Source organism: Prosopis cineraria, unplaced genomic scaffold (assembly GCF_029017545.1).
Source record: "Prosopis cineraria cultivar Desert tree isolate PC_DT_omini unplaced genomic scaffold, ASM2901754v1 PC13, whole genome shotgun sequence".
Lineage (NCBI taxonomy): Eukaryota > Viridiplantae > Streptophyta > Magnoliopsida > Fabales > Fabaceae > Prosopis > Prosopis cineraria.
The window spans coordinates 27,775,758-27,788,921 of NW_026555344.1; the positions used below are offsets into that span (position 1 = coordinate 27,775,758).

A 13,164-nucleotide genomic window follows, 5' to 3' on the forward strand; every position below is an offset into this window, starting at 1 on the left:
TAACAATATATACCAATATAAGAGAAAGCAAAATAATACAAAAGAATATTACCTTATCTCCCTTTTCGGCTTCCCATGCGCCTAAGCCGTATATAATTTCTGAGGTATCAACTATTGATTCCCTAGTTTCTGAAGCAGTAAGTGAACGAAGAATTAATTATACATTATATTCCTCTTTAAGTTGTATGATTCAGTAGTGAGGAGAGAGTTTTGAATCTTCAATGTAGAAATGTGTGCTGTGCGTAGAATTAAACTATGCCAGCCTCAAACATTAAGATTTTTCCCACGAATGTCATGCACGAAATATATAATAATTTAATTTAATAGAATATACATTACACATGAAAAAGATTTTTAAAAAAGCGGAGAAGAGACATAATTATTTTTTAAAAAATAAACTATATATGTTGTATGAAAAATAAGGAAGTAGATTATAGGAATCTATAAATACATACTCCATTTCATGGACATAGAAATTCAAGAGGCAATTCATCATCTATTTTTTTAATTAAGTTCTCTCAGCTAATAATTAACTCTTTCTTCAACTTGGTTTCATAGATTGTGCTCTCTGAAGTTTTTTTTATTGGATATCAATTAATATTAGCAAAATTCATGTAAGGGAAGGAGAAGGGGTCTCTCTATTTTTTTTTAATCATCTTTTTTCCTCAACTTCCACAATTGTAACATCCCAAATTTTTTTAAAGCCCGAATTTGAATTATAAAAAAATATTAATTAATTAAATTAAGGATAATTTAGTAATTAGAAAAATGATTCCTATAATTTAAAAGAAAAAGGATCAATTTAAAAAAAGGGAAAGAAATGAAACAGAACAAGAGAATGAGAGAGTGAGTGATCGTCCAATTTTTGTTCTTCCCTTGCTCTTCTCCGTCGAATTGCACCTTGGGTTCTCACCATCGGCAAGTGTCTGTTCCTTTCCCTTGCAGTTGACATGTTTTGGTTGAGTGGAGTGGCTAAATTTCTTCTCCATTTCTGCTCTGTTGCATGGCTGTCTGAGGTGTGGGTGTGTGCGTGTTTAGTCTTTCTTCTTCCTTTCCTTCTTAGTTGCTCGACATCCATGTGTGTGTTCATAGTAAGCTCAAATCTTTTATTTTTCTAGTCTGAAATTTCTACTTCTCTTCTTTGTGAGTAGCTAGGCTGAAACTCCTTTTTTTGGGGTGTGGTTTGTGAGCTGAAGAGTAGCAGCTCCACTACACTCTAGTCATAGAGATTGTTGGTGGAACCTACTTTGAGGTTAAAGAATAAGCTGAGTCTTATCCTTGTATAAGGAGAACCCTTTTGGTACAAAAGGGTTAAGGTAATAGGGAAAACTTAAATTTTTTATTACTTTATTTAGCTATTTTTGAGTAAATAATACTAGCTAGCATGCATTACATATTCTAAATGATTGAATGCAATTAAATGTGTTTTATAAGGGTTTATAGGGTATTACTTTTATAATAATGCATCAATGTTTTTCCTATTTATTATACAATGGTATTCTTTATGGAAATAAGTTTTGCCAGCATGCATTGTGATTATAGAGATTAGAAGTGAAACTTGGTAAGGTACCTTAAATAGGCTAAGGAACCACTTAAGGAAGGAATTATATATGCTATACTACCTTAGAGTGTTGAAGTGGTCAATACTTGAGAAAGGTAGAAAAGAATAGGAGGCATAATCTTGGTGGGAGTTCACCAATATGAAGGTGTGGACTTGTAATATTCTATGGCACACTACCAGTACTCATTATTGCTATACTTATTTGTGGGCTCAGTACACTAAAGGGGTTAGTGGATTGAGTATTTGACACCTCTCGATGAGGGAAGGAATCCGACATGTGAAGTGTGAAGTTGAGTGCCTAGGTCAAAGTAGCCCTCACATGGAGAGTAACTTAGGTTAGCTCTAAGAGGGAGTTAGCTTCAAGTAATCAAGATTCATGTCAAAGGGGCACAAGGATCATGCCTTAAATTATATTTTGTGCCTATGGATGTATAGGTGGGTACAAGGTTAACTTGTGAGCTGAAAGTGCCAGGGGGCATTATGTTAGTAAAGAAAAGGCTATATTGGCCTATGTCATGCATTCATGCATTCTAAATGGCTTAATTATATGCTATGTTGAATCTATTATTTATTATTACTCAACCATGGCTTTCCTTATAATAAGAAATATAGATTTCTCTATTACTAAAACTATAGTTGTCTCACCCCTTTCTTTTCTATATTTTCAAGTCTAGGTGAAGGATCTAGTGATAGACAGGGGAAAGAGCAGATCTAGGGGTTTGTGTTTGTGGATTGTAAAAAAGTAGCAACCCCTTTCTTTTGAGCATGTGCATTGTAATTAATGTATTTAGGTTCAAGTGCCAGTAGGATGTGGTTGTATATAAATGTAGATATGTGTGTAGTTTGTATGCCTGTGTTGGGTGTTTGTTTGCTTGTAGACTTGTGGCTAAGAAACTTGGTCATGGTGTGTGATTTTAATAGATTCATATAGCAGACCAAGTTTTCACTATAAGCAAATATTTTATTTTAATGTGTGTGTGAGGGGGAGAGAGAGAGAGAGAGAGAGATTCTACAATCAAAAATGCAAAGAGGTTGTATTACATATTATGTATTTGTGACTATTTAGTGGTATGTGCAAACAAGTACCTTGGGTAGGAAAAGTGGGTGCATGGGCCCTACGAGTATATCTGAGCCTAGCATGTATATTTATATGCGTATATGGTGTTGGAATGATTTTTGGCCTTCCTTGCATGATTTTTGTGAATTTTGGGGTTAAGGGTCTATTTTGGGAAATAACACCAAGATGATCAAATTTTGATGTAAGAGGTTTTTCTAGCACTTCACTGTTCTATTAGATACTCCTAGTCCTATTCGACGTGTCTAAGTATTCCCACAGGTTTGTGACCATTAGGATGAGATTTAGACAACTTTAAAAATAGTTTTTATCTAAAATCAACAATTTTTCATCTGGGTGTTCAAATTTCAATTGGCCATTAGATTTTCCTAAATTTTAGGTCACTAAAACTATTTATAACCTTCATGCGAGCCTTAGAATCACCACGATCAGACGTTAAATGGAGAAATAGTGCACTCCAAAAGTTAGTCTAAAGATGCTATCATGACAATAAAATAAAGCTGTCATGACAACAACAATGCCTGTATTTGTAACTTGCACATGGTTTAATCTAACTGTTGGATTTTCTCAAATTTAGCACACTAGTAGTTCTCTTTAGAAGTGATGTGTGGGCTCTAAAATCACTTCAATTGAACGTCGGATGGTGAAATGACTTCTTGTGGAAATTGGCCTAGGAGGTGTTGTCATGACAGCAATTTTTCCCCCCAATTTAGCCTAGTTTTTGCTTCCATACACTAAATGGAATTCTTTAGACTATTCTAAATTGTTTCACATGTCTATTTTGCTATGGTGGGATTAGTTTAATGATTGAAATGGGTTGTCTCTTAAATTGGTTTTAGGATTATCTCCTTAACCATAGTTTGTTCCTTAAATTGTGATGTGTTTTTGCTAACACTTGGGCAAGTATTACGACAATCATGACCATTCATTAAATCTATGGACTAAAACAAATCCATTTAATGTAGTAATATCTATGGTTATGATTGGGATTGTGAAATAAAGGGAAAAGGATGATAAGAAAATGGAAAGACTCCCCTCTTAGAAGGGAGGAAATTTAGTGTGTAATGTGGCAATGAAAAGACAAGAAAAGAGAATTATCTCGCAACCAAAACAAAATTGGGACCTACCCCATGTGTAGGACCATCGAGTTCATTCACAACATACATTATTCATAAAGCTAGAAAATAGGCAGGTTGAGCCCATATGGACTTAGGTCCTAAAGCTTGATTTCTTAAAAATGATTGATTTATGAAACATGGCCCTTATTTAAAAGACTCAGGGCCTGGCTCATAAGCCCATTTTATTTTAAACAATTTTAAAAAAAATCAATATAATAATTTATAATAGTACAAATTAAAATTTCTGAAAATTCAAAATAAATAAATTCTTAATCAAAGAAATAAATAAATACAAATCCATATCCTAAACCTTGATCAAGTCTAAGTTTAAAATGAAGATCCAAAAACTTCATCAATCAGATCTAGAAACTTGATCAAAAATGGTAAGTATAAACCCTTGTGTGTGACAAACTGAAAATCACTTCGTCTGTGAAATGTTATAGGGAAAAGAAGAAATAACTTCAAAAATACACATACTTAAACCCTTGTGGCGAATCTACCAAACAATGCGTTTTAAAATTGGGGGAAGAAAAAGGAAAATAGGTGTAGAGGATTGCTCGGGCTTGAGCCCCTTTTTAGGGACGAGCTTCAAAACCGAATTTCCCAAAAAAAAAAAGCCAATTTATCAAGCATCAACTTTTATAAAAATGAGCCTAAAAATTAGAATGGTCATTAAATCAGGTGATATACTAATTTAATGGTCAATAATTATTAAACCATGGTGAGGCCTGTAATAATTAATTTAATATATTTTTAGTCTTACATATTAAACATAACATTAGCGTAATATTTTATAAAATATTATTTTGCAAAATTAAATATGTAAAATGAGGTTAAATCCATTTTTGTTAGTAAATATCATTGTATTATTAGAATATAAAAATTGAAAGGTAAGATAGTGGGAGGTTGCCTTCTCTCCAATTTAAAAAAAAAAAATATTACCATAGGTCGTCGTCACCAAATTACTCTAGATTTATTTAATATCTAAGAATATAAATTCATTTTGTAGAGAAAATGACAAAGAATAAAGCACTTTTACGATCTTTATTAAAACTAAATCAAAAATAAAAATTTTAAAGAAAAATATAGATAAATATTTGGAAGTATAAAGACTAAAGATACATGCATGGCTATTATATATACAACATGTGACAATATTATTAGTTGACTGACTGTTATTCTGACTTGATAAACTTTTTTTTATTAATAAATACTTAGTTTTTACAAGCGTGATCCCTTAAATATTATGAGACATGTTTCAGTTAAAAAATGAGGATGCCAATTAATCCACATAATTAACACTTTAAGGTGCTAGCTGTTTTTTTTTTTCCCCATCACAAATATTCCATGGGTAAAAATGTCCTTTGATTCAATTTCTTTCTTCACCTAGGCAGCATGTCACAAGTCAATCAAACATGCTCCTTTTTTGGAGTTAATGTTCAATGTTGTTGTTTGTTAGTCCAATGACAACATTGCAATAATGTTAACACTCAAAGTATACCAAAATATTTAAGGGACCAGAAAGTCATTTGACCCAAAATGTTAATACTAATACTCCCTTTATCCCAAATTATAACACATCTTTACACAAAATCTCATATACTAACAAACCTTATTAAATATATTTAACAAGCTTATTTTTCAAAATAAAAATATAAACTTTCAAAAATACCCTCATTTAATATATTGAAAAGAGAGAAGATGAATATTAAATAAAGAGAGAAAGGGTAATTTTAGAACAAGCATATTTAATGAAACTTTGATATTATCAAAGTACCTTATATTTTAGGATGCCGAATCTTTTTCAAAAGTGCCTTATAATTTGAAATGGAGAGGTAATACTTTTACTTATAAAAAAGGAGCAGTAATGATTCTTAGGTTATGAAGAATTGGAATAATTTTTTTTATTGGATAATAGAATTGGAGAAATTACCTTCTTGATTAGGCCTCGCTTCCATCATGGAAATATGCCCTACACAGAAAGCTGCCTCCTCATTTTTTTAAGAAAATAAACAAAACAAAAGAGGGAAAAGGATAAAAGGAAAAATGATTGAAAAACACTCCTAAAATATGCAAGTGACAATGAGTTCTCATGAAATGTGATAATGTTTTCATGTCCTTGAGACTTTTCTAGCATTAATATCTTTTGAGAAATGACTATAATGATCCAAATGTCAAGTCTAATGATAAGAGAGTGGAGTCACAGTGTTATGATCAATTCTATGATAAAATGATTAAACAATAAGGTAGTGTAATAAAGTAAAATTGTTTAAAGTGAAAGGCAAATTACGGACTAAATCTATCAAAAGGTGGAGGAAGACATAAGCAAAAGAGTAACTAGTGAAACATATATAAACAATTCCGGCGGCGGTTACATTTTCTTTTCTTTCTTCTCTTCCTATTGTTTTCTCAATCTAGAATGCTCCGATCAAATTAAAACGATTTCAGATTTAATATTTTTTTTCAAAAAATAATTGAGATGTAAAAATTTAAAAGATAAATAATGAAATATCAACCACTAAAATTTGATATAAACGATCCATAAGAGAGAATAGCAAAGGGGATAGAATGAGGTTTCATTTCATTCTAGACAATAATATTTTCTTAAACATAGGAAAGACGCTATAGATCAGTATAGATCTCTATTAGTCTTCAACCTCCTTGCATCTTCCTCTTCCTTCTCATCAAATATTGTTCAAATGAGTAACATTACTCGAGATTTGGATCAGTCGAATATACAAAATTGCGAAGAAAAAATAGAGCATTGTATATCTCTTTAAACAGACAATTTTTATCCTAAAAGAGAATGGGAATACCTTTTCACCAAAGGCGATACGATGAAGATACTTATTCACAAAGCAAAACGAATATAATCTCTTATGGTCCGTTTGGGGACATCTGATAACAACCTAATGAAGCACAGTGTCTTGGACAGGATAGGAAACTGAAAAATCAAGTCAGTCATCAATCCGAAACAAATCATTTCACGGTATTTAAATCTTAAATGATGATGGAAGGTGAAAATAATAAATAAATAAATAAAGATAAATCAAGTTGAATTATTTTACATAGTGAGAACATGCATATGCATCTAGTCATATATAAAACAAAAGGCTGAATCAAATTCCATTGGATCTTTTTTTTTTTTTTTTGCCAACCATTAGATTATTTATGATTACGGAATCATTTAATTTGACGAAATTAAAATCTTTGTATCTATCAGCAATGCTTAAAAAAAAAAAAGTTTGGCATTATCGCGAGCGGCTCCCAAAGAACGATGACATTAATTATTGAATATAGACCATTATTGCTGGTGGTATGTTGACTCGTAATAACTAATAAGAATTTATGGAGATGCTTTTCATAGGCAAGTATGTGCGATGTTGATCAGGGAGTTCATGGGTCATGAGGAGTTTTGATATAGCTTTGGGCTTAATTTAATTTTGTGTCGTTTTCCCCTTCGCATTTGACAAAAAAAATTTAGTGAGTTAGGTGAAGAGAGAATACCAATATCATAACAGGATTAAAGCCTAGAATTTCATGTATGAAGGTATTTACAAATTTTACCATCAATGAAGTCCTCCTATCTTCATCATCATAAGTGTGATTTGAAATTCTTAAAGAAAATGAATTAAATGGTTTAAATTAGGGGAATGATATTAAAGGATCAAAAGATTGAATTCAACTCAAATAGTGACAAAAAGATTTAAAATCCAAAATAATTATCAAAATACAATAATAAAAAATTAAAATATTATATGTCCAAAATATGACAGCTTAAAAAAAAATCTGTGATATTGAACTCACTTGTTAATTGAATTCCTATAAGGTATCATAGTTATTGCCAATAACACATACTTACTCCCAAAGTACATTTCATTGGCTAAACTAGAACCACACCACAAACTCCTGCTGGAGTTAGTACCACAACTATCCAACATTCGGAGCTATCTAAGTGTTGTCCATTCCGTATAGACTTATAGTGCAACAATCTTTTATCTAAGGTGAACTCCTACCCATTTCACTTTTACAATCATGCCATCAATGTTCTCAAACTCAACCATGCATAATAATATATTATCACCTGCCGACGTGTTCATACTTTCAGTCGTTGTACTTAATTACAAAAAATAACATAGGCATAGTTCTCAATAAATCCCAATTCATGCTCATAATTCACAATATAACATAATTTACTCAATTTATCCACAACTTTCAACAATTCAATTCATAATCACTTTACACATTTTCTAAAAGCATAATATGGCTTTTTCATACTTAACATGCAATTTCATAAATTTTAAATACCAAGAACACTTAAAAAAGCATATGAAGGAATTTAGGTTCCCAGTTAGATCCACCTCTTAAGTCACTCAAAAGAAGCACTTGTAGATTCAATCCAATTCTAAGCTCCTAAATTAGATGCTCCAAGATCTCAAGAGAGTTTAGTCTACAATTAGACAACTCAAAATCAATGTCTATCACAAACACAATTTTCCTAATTACCCATTTAACTAAAAAAATTGCCAAAATTCATTTTACTAGATAACCTTGCAATCTAAGGGTCCCCTTAGCTTTATTAGACCCTAATGAATCTAACTAAAAGCATTATCTTCTAAGTTAATCTACACATTTACCCATCATATCTTAGGGTTTGCTTAAACACCTAAAAATCGGACATAAATCTCAAATAATTCACGCCAACTATTCTAGTAACAATTATACACTCCCATTAACTCCATTTCATCAATCTATCACAAACAAAATGTCCCCCAAGACAAGAACAACCAGAAATTCCAAATCAAGAGGAGAGAAAATCTAAAACCCTAATTGAAAACTAGCTAGAAAGGAAAAGGAAGTGATTAGAAACTTACCCCAATTGATTTTTAGCTTCAAATCACTCTCAATTGGCTGAAAATCCTTACCCTAGCACAATCCTAATGGCCCTCTCTCGTTGTTGCTCTTTTCTTTCTTGTTTTTTGCATTTTTCAGCTATTTAAAATGCAAATCTGCCAGTTTGACCACAGGCAGTTGTGCACGTTAAAATTTCATTTGTCCATGGTTGAACTCACTTAAATGAGTTCCTACATCTGTTTTTCAACTAAGGGCAATTAAGATTATTGAAGGTTCTAACCATGAGTAGTGGTAAACAGAAGCCACAACCATTTCCAATGAGATCCATCGTGAGCAGTCAAGGCTAGAAAAAGCACCTAAATTTAACCCCACATTAATTAAAATTAATTTCTAATTTATTCTTAAACACTTAGCTTAATTTTTGGGATGTTACACTAGATTCCATGAAACAAGTATAGCTTGAAGCCATGAAACAAGCATGAACATATAATCTACAAGGATAATTAAAAAACTGAGCAAGAGTGGCTTAAAACCACAAAACAGTATGAGTGTGATGTTCACGGATACCAAGCTAGCTATGTTTTAACTATGGCGCACCAAGGGCAAACAAACTAACGTTACCAACTAGCATTCTGATTCAATCTCTAAATAAAATTTGGAACTCAAATTGCAAACTAAGGTAAGTGGAAATGCAATTTAAATAGAGTAAATTACAAATTCTTGGAATTGAACAAGTAAATTCTCATGAGAAAAATAAATATTGAGATTATATTCATAAATAAAATTGGGATGTAAAATTGCAAATTATAGTAGATTAAGTTGCCAGTTCCTAGATTTGAATAAATAATCTTATAAATAACTCAATGTTTAAAATTGGTGTTTTTTTAAAAAAATTGTGTTCTTAAATTAAATTGGGAAACCAAGTTACAAATTAAAATAGAAGGAGTCATGCAAATTTCAGAATGTAAGCTGTAAATTTGTGAGTTTAAAATTTTGTCAAGACGTCAATTAAAGACCCAAGGAACTTTCATGATATTTTGAAATTTGTGAGGTTTTAGTGGGAAAAAATTATCTCTTTGGGACATTAAAATATCTTAAAAAGTGCACGAATTGAAAAATATCTTAAAATAATATCTTTTTTTTAACCAACATCTTAAAATGATATCTTAAAAAAGGAAAAATTAAACTGAAAAAAATATCCCTATGCCTTTGACCGCCTTTGATATACGTCTTGTATGTCTATCTATTGCACACCTTTTAAAGCATTAAAGATCTTCAAAGGATGGATTACAAATATTATGCAATAAAATTTGCATGGCATTAAGTTTAAACAAGGATTAAGGAGCAATTTGATTTTTAAATTATAAATTTAGAAGTGTGTAAAATTTAAAAATTATTTTTTATATGATACTCTATTTCAACTTTTGAAAATTGTATAAAGTAGCCCTACTGTTAAAAAAATTAAATTTGACCATGGCTTGAAAATGATTAAAAAAAAAAGAAAATTACGCAATATGAGCTAAAATTTACAAACAAGGACCTGAAAATTACAAAAAGGACAAAAAAAAATTTGGTCTTTCTCAATGATTTTTGAGATCATTGATCAACTAATGGTTAAAGTTAGACTTTGTTAATGTTAGAAGCTATAATGTACCATTTTCAGAAATTAAGAAGGAGCATTATATTGCATTAAAAATGAGTTTTGGGTTCCAAATACTTCTAGACTTACAGTTTAAGAGTCAAATTACTCTACAAATAATAAGAAGGAGATTTTGGGTACATGTTGTAAGTAACCCTCGTTGGTATATGGCTTGCATGACTTTATGATACTTTGAAAAAAGGAAAGATGAGGAGAGTACTCAGCGGATTTATGTAAAATAAGAAGGAAAAAACCCTGCTTTTCCCCCCCTTATTTGGATGGAAAAATTGAGGCCTCCTCTTATTTGGCAATAATATATTGGAAGGGAGGGGAGGGAAAATTTAATCCCCTCTCAACTCACCCCTCCAAATTGGGAGATTTGGACAAATTGGGAGATTTGGAGGGATACCTCCCTCTCCCAACAAATATAAATTTTTAAAAATACTCTTCATTTAATATAATCTTATTTGTGAAACATTAAATAGAGAGAAAAAATATTCCAATGAGAGATAGATAATATTAAAAGAAATATAACCAATGAAACCTTATTTTTGTCAAAATATCTTACTTATTTTAGGAAATTGAATCAACTTCAAAAGTATTTTATAAATTGGGTTGGAAGGAGTAATAGATAGATAGACTAGTGAAACAACATTACAATTAAGATTCCTGTTATGTATAAAAAAAACATTACAATCAGCAAGATGCATTTATATGAATTATAAAAATTATGAATAAAAACAATAAAAATGAGTGGCACTAGAGAGAAAGCGATATTTTTAACTTCGGAGAGCCAATGAATACATGTAAAATAGAATTCAATTGATGAAGCATATCTTACAAAATAAATACTAAACCGTTTGTAGGAAAGCTGTAGCCTGTACCCACCATATATTGAATGTCTCGTTCCCTGCGCAAATAAAGGTTAAAAATACTCCACCTTTATTGGTTTTAAAAAAAAAAAAACTTCACCTTTAATTTTAGAAGCAATTTTTGTCTTTAATACGGGGTGCATTATAAGGTATTAATTAAATTTTTTTCAATATTACCGCTATGTAAACTCATTAGCTGTATGAGAGAATATAATATAAATTTAAAAAAATCTTTTTAAATAGGGATAAAATTATATATTTATTTTATTTTTAGACAAACTTAATAATTTATATGGCTGGAGGTGAGTAAGTCAGAGATGCCTTATAATATTTAAGAAAGATTGCTTGGTTTTGGTGAGATAGTTGGAGGAACCTTATAATGAAAACCAAAAAGAAGTAATCTGTTTAGCAAAGACTTTCCATGGCACAGTTGGAGTAATCTTTCTAATGCAAATAAGGAGGTAAGGTATATATCTCACTGGATTCCTATTAGATAGTTAGAGGGAGCTTAAAATAAAGACCAGATAGATTAATCTTTAACGAAGACTTTCTAAGGCATAGTGTCAGTGATTTGCCGGGGGGGGGGGGAGGAGGAAAATTTGAACAAGGAAGAAGAAAATGCTCTCGCATCCATCGTGTGGCCAACTCATTAGTTATTCCCCCTAGTCGCCCCATATATTTTTTAACACCGTTGTGTCCATGTGTTGGTCCATTAATTCAAAACTTAGGGACCAGCACCTTGAAAAAATTAATTTTAAATATTAATATAAAATATAAAGTTCATATAACAGCAAGAGAGCATGCTTCATGCAGCTGGTTCGAAGATTATTTATATATATTTTAAACATGAAATATAGTGTTACTGATGCTTCCTAGGGACAAAAGATCAGATCATGTGAGTTCTGAAAGATATATGTGCAGCTGTCTCGAATAGGACAATAGGGGCATCTTCTTTATCAGCCTGTGTTTCGGATCTCTGCCGTCTGCGAAATTTAAACAATGAAATTCGTTTACTTCTATGAACTTCATCCTACGACAAGGACAAAAGTGAGGACAAAAGAACATACATGGCCTGCATGTAGTGAAAGGAATGCCCTTTCTTTTTCTTTCTTTTTTTCTTTTAAATGACCTAATATCGGTCACTGAAGATAACAATTGACTCCTTGTAGACATTCAAAAATTTCCTTCAATCCCTAAGTCACGACTTTTCTCGGAGTTTCTGCCTGGGAATCTGGAAGATTGTCGGGGTGCCAGAAGCAAATGAAACAGCAAAATAGTGCGTCAGCTGTTGGATGGGCTATATTGAGGTCTCTGTGGCAAGATTCTGAAGATCATTTGATGATGTGAAGAAGTTGAGATAGAAAGGGATCCTCAAATGGTGCTGCATCAACTAAGCGTGGATACAAGTACAGTAGCTTGGCATTGGTACCCTACTTCGCTGCTACTACCCAAATTATTCAAGAGATCGATGAAATATGTGGAATTTACTCACGTATCTAGAGAAACCAAATGGTAGGCCAACGAGTTTGGCTCAGATTGCCTCAGGAGTTTGGTTCTTCAAAGAACACAAAATCATTGTCGTTCAAAAGAGTGAACACCCCTCGATACAGGTCAGAGCTATGCCAGTATTCTCAGTAAATTAGGATCAGGAAGCGGCTGCAGAATAGAGAGAAGAAATCAAGAACTACATGCTCAATCCTAACAGTAGAGCTACCTACAAAATGAGATTAAAAGCACAACAGTTCACCGTTTTAGGCGACGGTTTATAAAAAGTCTCAAGAAGGAATTTTGCTTAAATGTTTTAGGCGAAAAGCTTTATTCTGAAGCTAGAAGATAATTTTCATGATGTGAAGTGGCCAGAACTGCAGCTGGAACTTGGTCGATCACATAGATCTTTGTGAAATATAATGAGTTCGATGCGAAAATCTGTGGTAAAAGTAAGCACTGCTACACTTCCCTCCATTTTGTGTTAATTAGTGGAAGCTAGCTCTAGTAATTCTCTCAAACGGTTTCTTCTTTTGAAAATGTTTGGTGTCATTCTAGCG

At 31.9% G+C, this 13,164-nt stretch overlaps 1 protein-coding gene across 4 annotated transcripts in view; it reads right to left on the reverse strand.

The window, feature by feature from the left end:
• LOC129291838 (uncharacterized) overlaps positions 1 to 6,711 on the reverse strand; it is a 33,720-nt gene extending 27,009 nt beyond the window's left edge. For all 4 annotated transcript variants that reach the window (XR_008588774.1, XM_054929386.1, XM_054929387.1 and 1 more), the window contains exons 1-3: positions 6,571 to 6,711; positions 5,688 to 5,726; positions 53 to 129 (exon numbers count right to left, since the gene is read on the reverse strand). Coding sequence is in view for 3 of the 4 variants with exons in the window: in XM_054929386.1 (XP_054785361.1) it covers positions 53 to 129; positions 5,688 to 5,715 (105 nt within the window). In the remaining variant the exon portion in view is untranslated. The remainder of the gene's footprint in view (positions 1 to 52; positions 130 to 5,687; positions 5,727 to 6,570) is intronic.
• Between the last annotated feature and the right edge of the window lie 6,453 nt (positions 6,712 to 13,164).